This window comes from Microplitis demolitor, chromosome 10 (genome assembly GCF_026212275.2).
Source record: "Microplitis demolitor isolate Queensland-Clemson2020A chromosome 10, iyMicDemo2.1a, whole genome shotgun sequence".
In the NCBI taxonomy this organism is placed as follows: Eukaryota; Metazoa; Arthropoda; class Insecta; order Hymenoptera; family Braconidae; genus Microplitis; species Microplitis demolitor.
In genome coordinates this window covers 1,256,393-1,274,137 of record NC_068554.1, presented here as the reverse complement: position 1 = coordinate 1,274,137, position 17,745 = coordinate 1,256,393, and the positions used below count along the sequence as shown (strand labels likewise).

Sequence of the window (17,745 nt, the reverse complement as noted above, 5' to 3'; positions counted from 1 at the left end):
AATAAATTAAAACTCGTATATTTATAAAAAATTTTTATTTCCATTCAGTAATAAAATTAAATAAATTACAAAAATTCCCAATAAATTCAAAAAATATAAATATCCTATTTTTAGCTTAATTGACATTATTTTTTGTACTATCAATTAATGGCTACAGAAAAAATTGTGGCTAATAAATATTTAAATTATTATTTTTAAATACATAAAAAAAAAAATAAATTTGTGTATTTTTAATTATTAAATTTAATTTGCTATTGTTTTTTTTTTTTTTTTTATCAGAATTAATTTACGTATAAAATGATTATACATAATTATTATTTACACATGAAGCCACATTGAAATGTAAAATTGTCAATAATGGCGACAGCTTAAAAACGACCAACGATAAATATTAAAAAATAAATACTTTAATCTCCATTTTGGTTATTTAATTAAGTGGCAATTAAAAATAAACCGCTAATTAAATGACCTTGAGGATCCGTGATGGCAATGACAGTGGCAGTGACAGTAACAGTGACAGTGACAGTGACAGTGACGGTGACAGTAGAATATAATGATGAATTAATTTAATTGTCGTCTCTTTTAAATAAAGATAGTGAACGTTATTTGGCAGTTAGGTCATTAAATTTTAAAAAAATAATCAATGGTAGCCAGAGAAGGGTTGGTTTTGTCCAGCGTAAGATCCATGTCCATCATCCCATCCACCAGATGACCATCCTCCAGTTGCAACGGGTGGTGACCATCCGCCGACACTTCCTGAGTTCCAGCCGGCATTGTAAGCCGTCGTATCAGCGCCCTTTGACCAGAGTGACTTCAGACCAATGAACGCCGAGATTGCGAGGGAGATCAAAGATGCAAAGATCGCCTTCTTGGCTAATAATGCGACTCCGAAGTACGCCAACACTGCGAGGGCGCCAATTTTGACTTTCGCGGCGATCAAAAGTGGGAGGATTGACTTGAGGAGTTTTTTCTTTCCACGGCCTGCAAAAAATTTTTATAGTCAATCATTTTTTTTAAATCACCTTCAAATTATCACTCAAAAAAAAATTGAAGGCCATTTTTTGTATCTTCAATTTTAAAAAATTAATCATTAATTATAAATTACCTTCAACAACTTCATCAACGGCTTGTCTAACTTCTTGGGGAACAGAGTCAACCATAGCACGGGCAGTCTGTCCGATTTTTTCAACAACTGGAGCGAAATTGATCTACAAAATATCAAACAATTAAATATGTACCGATCTAAAATAATTTTTTTTTTTTAATTATATTTTTTAAAAATTACCCTAAGGCTGCGTCCGGTCATAAAATCGCTCGCCTCGTCACTGACGAAATTTTCTAAGGCACTTTGACGCCCGGCGACGTCATTAGCGGCGTCAATTTCCTGATCATAAATAACGTCCTTTGAACCCCGCGAATTCCGAGCGGCGCTTTTAACCAGACTAACACCACTGAATAATTCAATGCTGTCTTTCGTGAAGAACTCTTTGGCCTTTCTGTAGAGGCTCTTTTGCACGCAGGATATGCTGTCTTGTTCAAAACACTTGTTAATATCCTGACCGCTTATTAACACAACAGCCATCGAGAAGCACACGATTTTTAAATACGTATTCATTGTCACGTTTTTTTTTTTAATTTGTTTAAAAACTTTATATTAATAAATAAACTTTGTATATATATATGGATATATATGACAGTTGTATTAGACGAGGACTTAATACCGACTCTCACGTGGTTAAAATTTGGTGTGGTCCATCCGACAGGCTCTTTAGCTTATATTTGGCGTTGTCCCCTCTTAGTGGCCCAAGACGCCCAGCAAATCCCCTCCCAATATATATTTGACGTTGATTTTTTATCCTTCTATTAGTGTGTGTACCACGTGTGGCCATCTGGCTGGTGGGCATGCCGATGTCGTCGTACTCGTAATCGTTAAAGACGGTTTATTTTAACGCTAAGACCCAGTACCGAGCAATACAATCGGTGCCGGGCATAGCGGACAGACGTGTTTTAACCTCTCGACCAAAAGTATTCACCAATGAGGTGAACCACAGAGCTGGTGGGACGAAGCTTCACGATGACCCAGCCCGTCAACGACAAATAGAAAACCGCACCTTTGAATTTTTTTTTTCTTTTTTTTTTTTATTATTGTTATTATTGTGCGTCTTTGTCATGTGGACACACTAGAGTACTTGTACCCATATCCTCTTTTATGTTTATTTTATGTTATATGTCCATTACACGAGACCTAGATCTAATGGATATTTTTAGTTTAGAGAAAATTTTTTAAATTAGGTTTAGGAATTTTTTACAGTTCGGGCGATATGGGAATTATTTGAATATATGTGGAATTCAATAGGATGAATAAAAAAATTCGGAATTTGTTTTTTTTTTTTCAGAAAATTAATTTAGACATTTTTTGAAAATAGCATTTATTCAAGTAAAATTTTAATTTTTGAAAAAATGCAGAAAATTTTGACTGGGTTATATATTTTTTTTTTAAATTTATAGTATTTTTAAAAACTAAAATACTGTTGAGTAAAAAAAAGACAAAATGGCACAGCCTAAATAGAGTAAAAAAAATATTTATTTTTTTTTAATATTTTTAACGGAGTTTATAAGGTGAAGTGATTTACGTGTAAATTTAATACGTGATTCGCAAGACAATTGAGAGTAAAAGTGCCGAAACGAATTTACAAAAAAAAGTATAAAACATTTCTACAAATTCACAGCGCCTAGAATTTACCGAAATTCAGTCATCCAACTTTATTTTTCATTGAAAAGTGAAAAATCATACATGGGATTGAAAATTCATGAAAAAAATCTTCAAATTAAATTTAGAAATTTTTTTTCCATGTATCCAATTATTAAAAAAAGAAATTGTTTTTTTTTCTATTCGTAGTTCACCTGACCTTTTATTTGATAAATTTTACAGTTAACGCGATAGACAATCTTAAATATATATCGACGACATAAAAAGAAAATTAACGTCAATAACAATCTTTCTTATCCACAAAACTCATCTCGATTAGAAACTTCCTAACCCGTTTACTTTTATCTCTTCCACCTATTTTTTTTACTTTTTATTACTCATATATATATATATATATATATATATATATATATATATATATATATATATATATATTTTTCTATATACAATGCATTATTTTCTATTTACCGCAAACCATAGAACATTAATAACAATAGTGCTGCTGGTTCTTTCGGGACCTAATTGTCAGTCAAAAGAGCCGAAAAAAAAATGTTGTGAATAAAAAGCACAAACGTGCGTCATAAAGAGTGAAAGTCACTAATGGAGTGACTATTCCAAGCACGAGTGTTAACATGTCGCCAAACACTGAACATGCATGGAACAAAAATAAGTATTATTTTATTGCATTACCAAAAAGTAACTCGATTCATTCATTACCATTCATTACATTATAATTTACTTTCTATATCTTTTATTGCATGTCATTATAATTGTTATCCACTAGAAAAAGTCTTTTCTGAGCTAAATATATGAAAAATTGAGTTTTTGATTGATGACTGTATTTTTGTGAGCTACATTTTTTTTCAAACTTTTTCAATGATGAAATTTTACATAAGAACTTTTCATAGTCTTGTTTTTGACTAAAAGGACATAAAAATGTGAAAAATGGTTGGCTGAGCATTTTTTGGAAAAATTTTATGAAGTGAAGAAATTATGAAATGAAAATTAGAAGCATGGAGTTGAAAAGTTGGCTGAAAAAATTCAGAATCGGGTGTTTGTATGAAAAAGACCAAATTTCGATGGCCGAATTTTTTTGGGAGCGAAATTTGTTTTAAAATGTGTTCAATACTGAAATTTTTAATTTTCATGTAATGAGGAATTTTTTAAATGAAAACCTGAGAAAAAGTGAAAAAAAGCTGGCGGAAAACGCTTTTCAAGTATTTTCTGACAGGAAAGAAATCATAAAATGAAAATTATGGACCCAGAGTCAAAAATTGTCAAAAAAAATTCATGTTCGATTTTTTTTGCAGAAAAATGGAAAAAAACTTGAAAAATTTTTGCGTGAGCTTGAAATCTTTACTTTTTCGTTCCAAAAGAAAATTTTCAAGTGAAAAAGTAAAAACTGGCATACTCTGAGCATTTGAAATTACTAAGCATCTATAGACGAACGTATGAATGTATGAATGTATGAATGAATGAATAAAAAAAGTGCTAGTAGTTGAAAAGGAAAAAAACTAAAAAATCCCAAGTTTAAATTAAAGCGTATCCTGGATCTCTGACCTTCGTTGGACTACTTCGTCCAGTACAGCATCACTTTCTACTCTGACCCATGAAAGACTCGCCTGGCATTATCGGAGTTGCGCACCAACTCTCTTCTCGATTTCATTTCGTTTATACGGCCGCCGCCTTTTAGTCTCTCAGGACTCGAGAAAGGAAGGGTTACATTATATTACAATGTACTCGATAATAAATATGTATACCCACGTAAATTTAAATTGTGGATTTTAACGATTAGTATTATCGAGTAGGCGGGTACTGAATTTATTAATGCAAGTATAATACTAGCTATTTAAAGAAAATGAAACTTTTTTAATGTTCACGGTATCACTTTCATCGATTTAAATCCTAGATAGCCGATGACGTCTTTGCTGACATTTCGTAGACATATTGAATTTACATTTTTCACATTTTTTCAAATTTTCATCCGGTATTCCAGGGAAAGTTGACCAGCCAGAAAGTGCAACTACTCCATAATTTTTGTTTCTATCCAGGGATTCATATTTCCCTAATTTTGATTTTTTTTTCAGTTCCGAAATTCAAGAAAATAACGAATAACAAAAATTTTTATTTTTGAAAATGGCGGAGCTCCGAGTGACCAACTTGCCCCATTTCCACTAAAAATTATTGAGCACCGAAATTATTTTTTTTTCCAGCATTATTTTATTTTTATGAGAAATTTGTTCCAGAAAAAGGTCAAGTTTTAAAAAAATGTAATAAAAGTATCTAAGAATATATATGTGTAGGCATATATAATTTATGTGAAGCTTAGAAAATACGACACAATTGACCTGAAGAAAGTACACTATCATGTGATCCCACACCGACCGTAGGTTGTTCTATTTGAATTTCAAATTTATCTATCTGATGTCTAATGTATTTGAGAAACGTTTCGGAATGGGTTCTAACGGTTTTTTTTATGTGAGGAACTCAAATGGCTAATTTAATTCAAATAATTTTTTTATTACTGACAATGGGAGATTCGAGTTTTTAATAGAGTACGTAATTGAAAAAAAAAAAATTATCAAATTCGAGGATGACAAATTGAATGATCATGGGCATAATGCATAATATTGAATCGAGAATGAAAGTCGTTAATTAATAAATATATAAAAAATGAATACTGCATTCAGTTAAATTGACAATGACGTTGAAATGACAGTAAATAAAAAAAAAAATTAATAACAGCTCAACAGGAAGTTAATGCATTAAGGTATAATTCTCGTCTGCGGCAAATTCAGCTTTATTCCCCTCGTTTTATGATATTCGAAACGTAAAAAAGGAAACGCTTGGAATCCGTGTCAGTAGGTCTCGATCTCTGTCAGCTGGATCCTGATACCTCATGGGAGGAGGAATAGAACTGCCGAGAGAATTGAGAATAAGAAGAAGATGAGTAACAAGTGAAGATATGCCGATAAAAAAGTAACAAACATGTTTTTAACAAGTATACCTCTCTTGAGATAATGTTACAGTCTTCTTATATATTATATACTCTTGAAATCTAAAAGTCGCACGTTCTTTGATTGATTCCACTTACTAACAGAGAAATTTCATTGCCTTGAGCGATATTTCATCATCTTCATTTAAAATTTTTTTTTTCGGTTTTTTATTGAGATTTATCATCATTTTGTATAAGAATAATAATAATGGTGGAAATGGGAATATGATGGGACACCTGAAATTTTTTTTTTATTTACCAAAAAAATTACCATTAAATTTCATTCCATTTAATAAATATGTACAAAGATGGCGACACAGCAAAATGAGGGCTTATTTGCAAAAATAATAAAAAAATTTTGATGATCTCGAAAAAATAATTCCATTTTCGAATATTCAAATAAAAATTACAGTTTTTTGAAAATTATTTATGAAATTACTCCATTTAATGGAAAATATTTCTACAAGTAATTAAATTATCAGTTTCGACGGACATGTTTTCCATTGATCCTGAAAATTGGTATTTATCGCCATTTTCAATGGAAAAGAGTTTCATTATCTATTAAATTGCTATTTTTCATGGAAAATAGTTCCATTACACGTTAAATTGATTTTTTCAATGGAAAATATCATCAAATCTATCAAATTCCTATTTTCCATGGAAAACATCCATAAGTCCTGAAAAACGTTATTTTCAATGGAAAAGAGTTTTGTTTTCCATTAAATTATTGTTTTCAATGGAAAATAATTCTACGGTACATTAAACTTCTATTTTCCATGGACAATATAATCAGTATCCATCGAATTACTATTTTCCATGGAAAACTTATCCATAAGTCCTGAAAAACGTTATTTTCAATGAAAAAGAGTTTTGTTTTCCATTAAACTATTGTTTTCAATGGAAAATAGTTTTACCGTACATTAAACTTCTATTTTCCATGAAAAATATAATCAGTATCCATCGAATTACTATTTTTCATGAAAAATTTATCCATAAGCCCTGAAAATCAGTATTTTCAATGGAAATTATTCCTACTACCCATCATATTACTATTTTCAGCGCAATATTTTCGCAAGCTCTAAAAATCAAAATGATTAAAAAAAATAGTGAAAACAAAAAAGTGTCAAGGTCGCCGGATTTATTTCCTGATAGCCAGTGTACCACTTTGAGCATTTTAAACTCAACTAAATAAATGGTAAACACACATATATATATATATACATATAACGCAACAGGTCGGTGACCCACTTTCTTCAGAGCTCGGTACCTCTTATATACTTTTCTCCTCCTCTTATCCTTCTTACCTTTTTATTTAATAATTTTTATTTTTTTCCACACTCTCAACTGCTCAATCGACCTTTCACAAATAAAAGCTACGAGTCAAGTTCGAGGCTACACTATACAGCAAATATATTCTTTTATTGCAAGATATATATAAATTCCATAAATATAAGCTCAGTACACATTCAAATAAATAAATAAATAAATAAATTTTTTGGTAAATTATAAAATTATCTAGAGGAAATTTTCTATCTCATCTCTTTCAAATAAATTTTTATAGAGACTTTGGCAGAACTTTGATATTACTCTTCAACCAGCCGTGATAGGGCGACATCTTGATATCCTGAGCGTGTCTTCTGCGTCGCTGATGAGGTTCCACGGGCGCTGGTATTGGCGCTGCGTAGACAATGTGATTTTCACTGGGTTGGCTGTTTGTTGAAAACTTTTTAGCCGCCAGAATAATCGACAGCATTAGCGCTAATGAGGAAGCCATCAATGCTTTCATTGTCAAAAATCCCAATGTACTGAAGCCAATTACTCCCAACATTTTACCTTTCATAATTATATTAATTAGCTATATTTAAAAGTCTCATAGTTTTTATAATTAGCATACATTATTGGTTAATTAATTACGTACCCATTAATAGTGCCATTATGAAAATATTGTTGTTGCCTTTTTTACCCCCTCCTAGTCCGTAGTCGTTTCTTCTACGGCCTAATTAATAAATTTTCGTTATGTAATCAATAGTAAATCAAATTTTCACTGTTTTTAATTAATTTGTTTTAATTTTCAATTTTGACCCCCTCCCCTCCCCCATATATACATAGGACTGCGGAGTAATATGAGATCCTATTTTTTTATCAAAAATACTAACTTACGATTTTTAAAAAATAATGGGGCAAGTTGACCATTCCCAAAATTTCCGTCAATTTTTTTTTAACTGACTGAGGTAAAATGGGCCACAATTATAAAAACAAAAACTTTAAATTAACTCGAGTTCTCTTTTGGAGTCCATTTTACCCCACTTTTAAAAATTGCGAAAACTCCCTTTGGTGCCAAAAAAAAATTTTTATATAAAATACTAATATTTTCTTTTGTTAAGACTTTTCAAAAAATTATCAATTTTGGGACTACTGATACAAATTTGAAATTTACTGGATATAAAATCCGAATTTTCTAAAAAAATTAAAAAGCATACCTTCTTCATCAGTAGCAAAACTCTCCCAATCAAAAGGCAAGAGATTACTTAATTTAATTCTCAGCTCTCTACCCTGGAACAATCCCAAAATAGTGCTCTGCAGAGTTCTAGCTTTTCTGTCCCCTGAATTACCACTTCCCCGAGTTTCATCATCAACAATGCTAATTCCATCAGTAATTTGAATCCTTGATGTAGTGGCAGCACGTTCCAACAACTGTTGTATAACTCGCTTGACAATTCTCACTCCATGACAGGAAATAGATACATTCCTCGGGTCTTCTTTTGAACACAACATCGGCAGCCCTTTCCAGGGATCCCGATAATCCCTCAACTCACATTCGACATGTGTAATTACCACCATCAACATCCCACAGTACATCAACATCAACATCTTCATCTTCATTTCCATAAATCTCCAGGTACTTGTTACTGCCACAACAAATTCAAAAATTTACCAATATTTGGTCACTTTTTCGAGATCAGCCTACCGGTCAACAATCCGAAGATGACTAACTTTATTTCAAACACCATTGGATTTATATAGATTGCACTGAAGCTTGTATTTATTTTTTATTTTTATTTCAGTGCTATAACAATTACCGTAAACAAAAACCGTCATCTTTTCTTTATGGATCTATGCGCAGCATCGTCAGGTTTTTCGTCTTTATTTATTTTTTTTTTGTTCTAGTAGTAGTAGTAGTAGTAGTAAAATTAAACTTCCGTTTCGCTTGTCCAATTTTGTAAATCTCCATCTTGTTGTTCTTCTTCTTCTGTATATATTTAGATAAAACCCCGTGTTATCGTATTTAAAAATAAATAAATACTAAAATAAAGTGTTTCAGAGCGTTACAAAATAAAAATTTACCATGAGCACTAAATTTTATTTAATATTAATTTTTCTAGGAACAAACAATAACTACTTTGTTTTTGCTGAGAGTAAGTGCAGCAATAAGTAGCGTAGACATCAAATTCTTAAGATTTTATTGATAAATTACTATTTCAAATGAATGTATATATATGTATTATATGCATTTGCTTATGAATTTGTGTGGTAGGTTTTTACGCTTAACGGGTTCTAGGCTGCTCCGTTTAAAAAATTTGAATATTTTAGTATAACACTGAATTATTTATGGTAATAAGTAAAATTGAAAATTGGTGAGGAGGAAAATAATGAGCGAGGATGGGTGAGAGGGAGAGAGAAGAGCCGAGAGTGAAGAGAGAAGAAGATCGATTAATGAATCTAGTTCATCTCCTTCAGCCTTTCTCTTCTGTTCCACTTCTCTAGACATCACTACACTTGGTTACTGTTCCTTGTTGCTTTTATTATTATTATTATTGATATTATTATTGTGTGTGATTATGGGAGTTGCAAAAATGTAACCCTTATGCAGGAATCGTGATCTGCGCATTCATGGCAGGTATATCTAGAGCTGCGATTCGAAATTATGTCTATTGTTTATAAGGAATTGATCGCAGATACACGTCTTCATATATTTTATATATATGTAATAATTATAGAAAATTTTTTTTTAATTTATTATTTTCAATAAATGATATTTTTTAAATGAAAAATTTTTTTTTGACTAATTTCGATATTGTGTAAAAAAAAAAAAAAAATGACAAAAATTCAAAATTAATGTTCAAATTTTGTTTTACAATCAGCTGTAGATGAAATTTTTTCAGGAAATTTCGAAATTAGGTTCAGGTAAAATTTAGTTTACCCAAAAAAAAAATAAAAAAATTTATTTATCAAAATTTTTGGTTAAATTTTTGACTCTCAAATTAAATTAAAAATATTTTTTTAATATGCCTTCAAAAACTTTCACCTGAAAGAAAATAATTCCTACCAAAAATGACAAATTATAAAATAATTGTCAAAAGTATATATATATATATATATATACATAGCGATACAATAAATCATTCGAAATCGAAAGTCGGTACAAATACCTAGTTTGCGAACTAAAGAAGTCTTTAAAATAATCTAAATAAATAAAATAATTAATAAATAAAACCAAAATCTATCTGATCTTCCTTCGTGTCCAAGAGAAAGCTGGATGAATCGAGGCCGACTCATTTGAATGAATTTTTACGCACCTTGTGCTCCTCGGACACACATATTTTTTTATTTTATCTTTACAGCATCATTATTATTATTATTTCTCCTCATTTACTTTTTTTTTTTTTCTTTATTTCTTATTTATTTGAATACCTTCGCTGCGCACTCTTTTATCCTTGATCACTCTCGGAGACGAGGTCAAGAGCATCATCTCTCCTCTCTCGTTGCTATATACAGCTTGCAGCTTGTCTTTGATCACTTGGCCCCACACACAATTCGGGCTTGGACTTGGACGGACTCGAACTCGGGTGCGGTATAACGGGATTACTTCTTGATGATTCATAAGCATCTGATAGTGCCCACCGACAAGCAATATCCTCTTAACCGCATTTTTATTTATCATTATTACTATATATATGTACATAAATATGTTCAAACGGTTTTTTTAAATAGTTATTTAAAGATTAGTAAGTAAAAAAATTATTGTTAATAAATTAAATAAAAGGTCTTACGAAAAAAAATAAGTACATATTTATTAAATAATATATAACACAACAAATATATAGTAAAGTTATTATACAAAGTAATTGGTCGCCTTAAATCAACTTCCAAGTGGGATTAATTATCATGACAACATTAATAATTAGGAGTTATGACGAGACTTATGATTAAGACTCGACTAGATTTTCGACTTAATGATCTTCGAAATTTTGACTTTTTAAATTTTAACTGACAGTTAATTCAATTCTCGAAATTTTGGCTTTTTAAATTTTAACTGACAGTTAATTAAATTTTCAAAATTTTGGCTTTTTAAATTTTGAAATTTGAAACTGCAGTAAAATAAATTCTCGAAATTATGACTTTTTAAATTTTAACTGACAGTTAATTCAAATTTTGAAATTTTGACTTTTTAAATTTTAGCTGACAGTTAATTAAATTTTTGAAATTTTGGCTTTTTAAGTTTTGAAATTTGAAACTGCAGTAAAATAAATTCTCGAAATTATGACTTTTTAAATTTTAACTGACAGTTAATTCAAATTTTGAAATTTTGACTTTTTAAATTTTAGCTGACAGTTAATTAAATTTTCGAAATTTTGGCTTTTTAAATTTTGAAATTTGAAATTGCAGTAAAATAAATTCTCGAAATTATGACTTTTTAAATTTGAATTAACAGTAAATCAAAATCTCGAAATTTTGACTTTAGAAATTTGAACTGACAGTTAATTGAATTCTCAAAATTATGACTTTAGAAATTTGGTTAAATTTAATAATTTAAATTATCACAAGTTAAAATACAAAAATTATAATTTATTAATGTAAAAATTTCAAAAATTATATTTTACAAACTAAAGTTACCAAAAGTTATAATTAAAAGATCATTAGACCCATGATCTTCAACTCGAGTCGTCATATATAATTTTATACAATTTAATAATAATAATAATAATAATAACAATGACAATAATAAATAAATAACAATTAAAAAATAAAAAATACTGTGTCGTCTACGTTAATTTTTTCCATGTCCGTCTTGTGCACTAAAATTAATCGTCAGTAATTTTTAGTCTGTACAAGTGCTTATGTATAAAAAAAAATGTATGAGTCTCGTGTATATTCGAGTCAAGTTTGTTTAGTCAGCGTAAGAAAAAAATCACGTCCCAGTTCGTTTCAAAATTTTCAAATATACAGATGAAAATCAAGTAAGAAAAAAAAATGATGAATGAATGAATAAAGAGGGGGTAAAATGAGCGGATGATATTTCAAGTCGATAAGAAGATAAAGATAAAGTAAAGTTAAATAAATAAATAAATAAATAAAATAAATATATTTATAAAGATTGATCGTGGGTAAAGTTCGTGCTCGTGGTTTCCATCAGCTCAAACAGCAGCTGGAACGTGAGCGGAGTACGCGAGCTCTTGAGCGGCTCGTTGCTCAGTAGGTAACACTTGCCCGTGGAAGTTTCTCGCCCATCCACTTGAGTAACTGTCATGCCCACCGCCGTGGCCTTCGCTGAACGAATGACTCGCGGAATGATGCGGATGCGCCACAACTTCATAGGTGACGTGTTTTTGATGCGAGAATAATTTCTTCAGACCGATGATGCTGGCCAACAGGAGAGCGATCTTCGAAAGGAGCAGAGCTTTACCGACCAGTAAAGCCAGACCTTTGAAAGCCAAGGCCCCAATGAGACCGATTTTTAGTACTGCCGCCGCCAAAAGTGGGCCCATGTTGTTGCCTTTTTTTCCTCGAGCTTAAAAATCATTTTTATTTTTTTAAATTTTTTTGACAATCAAATCTATCAAATATATATACATATATAAGTAGATAAAGTGACCGCTGGTCAGACTCAATTTAAAAACTTACCATCAATAAGCGAATTGTCAGCGCGTTCGAGAGACAATCCGAGATTTAAAGACCCGGTCTCGTCTTCAGAAGCGGAAACGACAACGTCATCCTCAGGTAAAACTCGCCATTTGATGCTTCTGGACTTGACGAAGGCATATATTTTACCAGTTACCAAATCCATGAACTCCGAGTCGTCGTCTTTGCTGCGCCCGGCTTCATAAGTTATGACTTCTTCAGTAGCCTGACTTGTTTTTCTTATCTCGATGTCATCTGTCAGTTCAATTGACGCTTTTTTTAATAACTTATTCATATATGTTACAAGTTTAAGCATTACACAACTGCTTATGTCATTTTGAGAGCACTTGTTATTTAATTTTCTCATAAGCTCCTCCTCGTACTTTGCACGATCAGTCAAGGTCACAGTCTGCTGCTGCTGCTGGTGATCAATTACTCCGATTTTTTCAATTTTATCCATTGGATTTGCGAGGGTCGCGCTCGCAAGACACGATACCAATAGTATTATTGCTCCTTTCATTTTGAATCTATACGAAAAAAAAAAAAAAATAATCGTAATTTTAAAAATAAAAATTAAATTATTAGACACTGAATTAAAATCCATAGTAGTGATTAAAAATATGACAACTCACCTGTGATTTAACGAAGCCAAACAAATGTCACTCGCGAAAATAATCGCGACAGATTTCCTGTTGACCGGAAATTTAAATAACGAAAACTAACAACAAACGATTGAGCTGACGATAATTAATAAATAATGCAGCCCCTCAATCGGTGCGTGCACGAGGAGAGCAAGGCTTCTGATCCTGCGTCTCGCCCCGGTCACTTTATATACGTAGATCTCGCTTAGAAGATCCGAGAGGTGCCCACCATTACTCCAGGTGGAGGGATCCAGTGCTGAGTCCAGCATGCAGTGCACTCGAGTTTGTTGTAGTAACAACAACAACAACAACATAGACGACTTAGCTCGACTGCAAGGCAATAGATGTGAGATGTGAGTGAGAATAAGAAAGGAGAGAAGTAATCGTATGGGAATTGCTGATGTGGTATTTAATGCAGTAGGTTAGTGCGGGAGGCATAAGTATTTCCTCTTCTAAACTGGTTCTTTGTAACTTTTATAAAGTTTCCTGCATAAATACCACAACATAAACAAAAACGACATTCATCGTGACAAACATCATTTTTAATTTCACATGCATTTATATGGTTATTTATTTTTTAATGATAATTTTATTTTGACGGAGTTTGGGAAAAATTTATGGAGTTGACTTAGAATCAAAATTCTGCAGGAACTATTGAATTTAGAGATAAAGTCATAGAGATCTTTTTTGTAGAGAATTTAATTTCCTATAAAATTGTATGAGAGGAAATTTGTCATATTTTTGATAGTTTAGCTAATATATTAATTTGAAAGAATGAAAGTATTAATGGGATGGAATTTTTTGGTTAAATTATAAACTGAGTCTTTTAAACTAAAATTCTGAGTTATCTATCAGAGATACGATAAAAATGTATATAAACAAAATTGTAGAGAATTAAATTTCCTTTAAAATTGTGTTGATATAAATTTGTCATATTTTTGATAGTTTAGCCAGAATTTCATTTTGAAAAAATAAAATTATTAATAAGATGAGATTTTGATTTGAATTATAAGCTGATCCTTTTAAATGAAAATTCTGAGTTATCTGTCAGAAATACGGCAAAAATGTATATAAACAAACTTGTAGAAAATTGAATTTGCTACAAAAAAGTATTCATTAAATTTTTTCCTAGACTCAATAATTAATGAGTTATTTTAATTATAAAATAGATTTTTGTTAAATTAAAAATAAACGAGTGATAACTGGTTGGATTATTTATTTCCTTGTTTGTAATAAAATAATTTATGTATGTGCGTACATATATGAAATTTAATAATACTTAAAGAACCGGGTGATGCTGAGGAACAGCCCCACGACGGCTCGAGAACGGTGTCACGGATGTAGAGCACGCACGGCATCATATTTATCCAGTTGTGTGTTGTATCAACCTTATATGAAACTGGTCATTAATCGTGCCGCGTTAAATTCCACTTGCTTCCTTTCCTCTCGCATCGGTTATTGCAAACCCAAGCCGTTTAAATTCTATTTGATGTGAGTAGAGCGAGAAAAAATTAGAGATCGCGATAGAATTTTAAAGTTTTAATTAATAAAACAATTTTTTCCACCAATAAGACGGAATCTACATTGAAATATTCAAACTTTAATCATCATTGTGCCTGTGGGCGTAGTGATGCGTCCCCTACTTAATTTAACGGTCGCTAATTACTGGGCACAGGCGCAGTCAATTTACGGCGCAAGTAATTAAATATTTAATTTTTAAAATTAAAATAAAGTTATTAAGTGAAATTAAGTATTTTTATTTTATTTTATGGGAATAATTAATTGGGAAAAATAGTAATTTATGGTAGAAATGACCTCGTCTGGACAACAACGAGACAACTTGAACACGATACTCTCACCGTTTCTTCAGAAGGGAGGAAAGGAAGTGAGGGAGAAACATTAGTTTATAAATCCGGAGCAGCTTTCCACGGTATTGGTGACGGAAGGTCAAGTGCAGTTAGATTTTATCTATATATATATATATATATATATATATATATATATATATATTATACTGTTGAAAAAAAAAAAAAAATTGATTTCAAATGGAAAATTTTTTTCTTTTGAGCTGCAGGCGTTTATTTTGAAAGTTATCAAAAAAAAGTATAAGACACTTTTTTTAGAAAATTTTATCCTCTACAAAATTGTTCTGATAAGTAAAGTCGCTAAATTTAACGGTTAAAAAGTTACAGCGATTTGAAAGTCAAATTTATTATCAATGACCTGTTGCCGCCAAAAGGTCAAGTTTAATAAATTTTGAAATTTTATTTGGGATATTAAAATTTTTTGAGTAAGTAGTAAACATGTAAAATGGGTTTAATTAACAAGTCTACTAATTTAAGCTCTATAAGAATTTTTTGAATAGTAATTAAATATTTAATGGGTCAGTTATTAATGTTTTTTTTTCAAATTCTAATAAATATAAATATATATGTATATATTGGCAAAGGAGGCCATTGCTTTTCAATAATCGTGTCGAGATGCAAAGGATGGATGCATTTTGATGCCACTTTTCTTTAAACGTAGCGAAAAACAAAAAAAATTTACACAAAAAAATTAAATCATTGAAATTAAATGAGGCAGCCAAAAATGAGTCGATTGATACAAAAAATAATTTTTCAGTGATCTCATTGTTAAAGCATTAATTTAATGACAGAGAATTAGCGGCCATTAGAAGGCTATTAATTAAACAGCAAAAATATCAGCAATTAAATACTAATGGTACAATAAATTATGTGGGAAAATACGATAACTAAATCAGGCGTAAGTGGAAATGAAAGAGTAATCAAGTGTGATTAGGTGGACGATAATTTATCAGAATAACCAACACACTGATAATATTGCCAGCATTGATTGTATTGGTTCCCCGTTTCCGGTCTTCTCGTTTAAATGAGGCCACTTGGTCAACGGGTTCGCAGTTCCGTCCGATTCTTTGGATCCTCAGTGAGAACTTATTCGACCGGTTTGGCTGCTATATATATATATATATATATATATATATACATATATATTATCCTCTACTCTCTTAAATGCTGATAGATTATACCGGAGAGACCAGTAAAAGATTCCATTTCCTATACTATTTAAATTGACATCAAAAAAATTTATTGCTGACAATTTCAAATTTCCACACCATAGAAAATCGGTAGTGAATTCAGACTTTAATTTGAATTCACTCGAGTTCCAAAGTTTTCACATTAAAATAAACATGTTTATGAAGAAAATTTCACTCCAAGGAGATTAAATAAATAAACAGTCATCCGCTCCGCACGGATTTAGCTCGCGTTCACTTTGGAAATCTTTTACAATCAACAAAAATAAATATGACAAATTTGACATTACTTATGGTTTTCATAAAAAAACTAATTCAGTACATTTTCTTATGGGTTTTTTTTTATGACGGGCCATTTTGCCCTTTACTTTATTAATTGCTGATAAAAATTATTCAACATGCATATAACTGACATGTGGACTCAAAAATACGAGACTAGGAAAATAATAAAAAAATTTCCCATTGTAATAAAAGCTAAGAATAAATTTTTCCATAATAGTATATACGAACGAACAATAGTATATAATTAGGCATTTAATTAAATCCATACTCACAAAGAGTGAATAAAAATAATTAAAAAAAAATGTAACGCTACGATGCTTATCACATTGTATGTATTTATAGCTGCTAACTAGATAGAACTAGCTAATCATATCGTCACAGCATGGAATTTAAATTAATAACAACTTATGGGGTTCGTCTAGTTGCATTACATAGATTTGGTATTCGTTGCACGATATAAGCGCCTTGATAAATATTATACTTATACCCAGGAATCTAATATTTAGGTATATTAGTGTGATATGTAGATAAATATATATACTTGTCGTCCATGACCCTGTTTTTCGCATTCCTTCCGGTTTGGAGATCGCGGCACACCTTTACTTCGCGTACTGAGCAATGGCTGTTAGCTCCTTCGCTCGATGCGCTTGATCTTGATTGCCAGTGAAAATGGCACGGAATTATGACGGGAACGCGAAAAAACTACCTGTGGAAGTATACGCACTTCATTATATATCATATATATATATATATGAAATTTTTTACTTCTATATGAAATTTTTACTTATGTAGAAAAAAAGTTTACAGTAAATTATTAAATTATATATTTATTTTCCGATTGGACTATATATGTATGTATATATGTATATATTGGCAATAAATTATTTTTTGAATAAATAATGCGCAGAGAATGAACGTCAATGCAAAATCATTTTGGCGATATTTAATGGGTGAATGGCACAATCGAAGAACGAAAGAAAGTAAAAGAAAGTGAGGCAAGTTTGCTCACTTAAACTCAAATGACGTCAATGAAATTATATTACACGGGAATGGATTAATTTTCTACTTTATTTTTATGGCTTATTTATGTTTGTTAAAATAAATAATGATAACATCATTTTCTAAATGTCTACGTCATTCTTTAGTAATTTATATATATATTAAA

At 30.7% G+C, this 17,745-nt stretch overlaps 3 protein-coding genes across 3 annotated transcripts; all 3 read right to left on the bottom strand.

The window, feature by feature from the left end:
- Positions 1–413: 413 nt before the first annotated feature.
- On the bottom strand, positions 414–1,754 carry Osi6 (Osiris 6). Its single transcript, XM_053742318.1, has 3 exons — positions 1,286–1,754; positions 1,106–1,208; positions 414–981 (listed from the first exon to the last, which is right to left on the bottom strand). The coding sequence occupies exons 1-3, from the start codon at positions 1,613–1,615 to the stop codon at positions 641–643; spliced, it is 774 nt and encodes a 257-aa protein (XP_053598293.1). The 5' UTR covers positions 1,616–1,754; the 3' UTR covers positions 414–640.
- A 5,506-nt stretch (positions 1,755–7,260) lies between these two features.
- LOC106693595 (uncharacterized) lies at positions 7,261–8,654 on the bottom strand. The gene is made up of 3 exons (XM_014441944.1): positions 8,186–8,654; positions 7,624–7,701; positions 7,261–7,538 (listed from the first exon to the last, which is right to left on the bottom strand). Exons 1-3 carry the CDS (start codon positions 8,592–8,594, stop codon positions 7,261–7,263), a joined length of 765 nt encoding a protein of 254 aa, XP_014297430.1. The 5' UTR covers positions 8,595–8,654.
- A 2,814-nt stretch (positions 8,655–11,468) lies between these two features.
- LOC103571742 (osiris 3-like protein) lies at positions 11,469–13,418 on the bottom strand. The gene is made up of 3 exons (XM_008550015.3): positions 13,238–13,418; positions 12,609–13,132; positions 11,469–12,495 (listed from the first exon to the last, which is right to left on the bottom strand). Exons 2-3 carry the CDS (start codon positions 13,123–13,125, stop codon positions 12,122–12,124), a joined length of 891 nt encoding a protein of 296 aa, XP_008548237.1. The 5' UTR covers positions 13,126–13,132; positions 13,238–13,418; the 3' UTR covers positions 11,469–12,121.
- Positions 13,419–17,745: the final 4,327 nt, after the last annotated feature.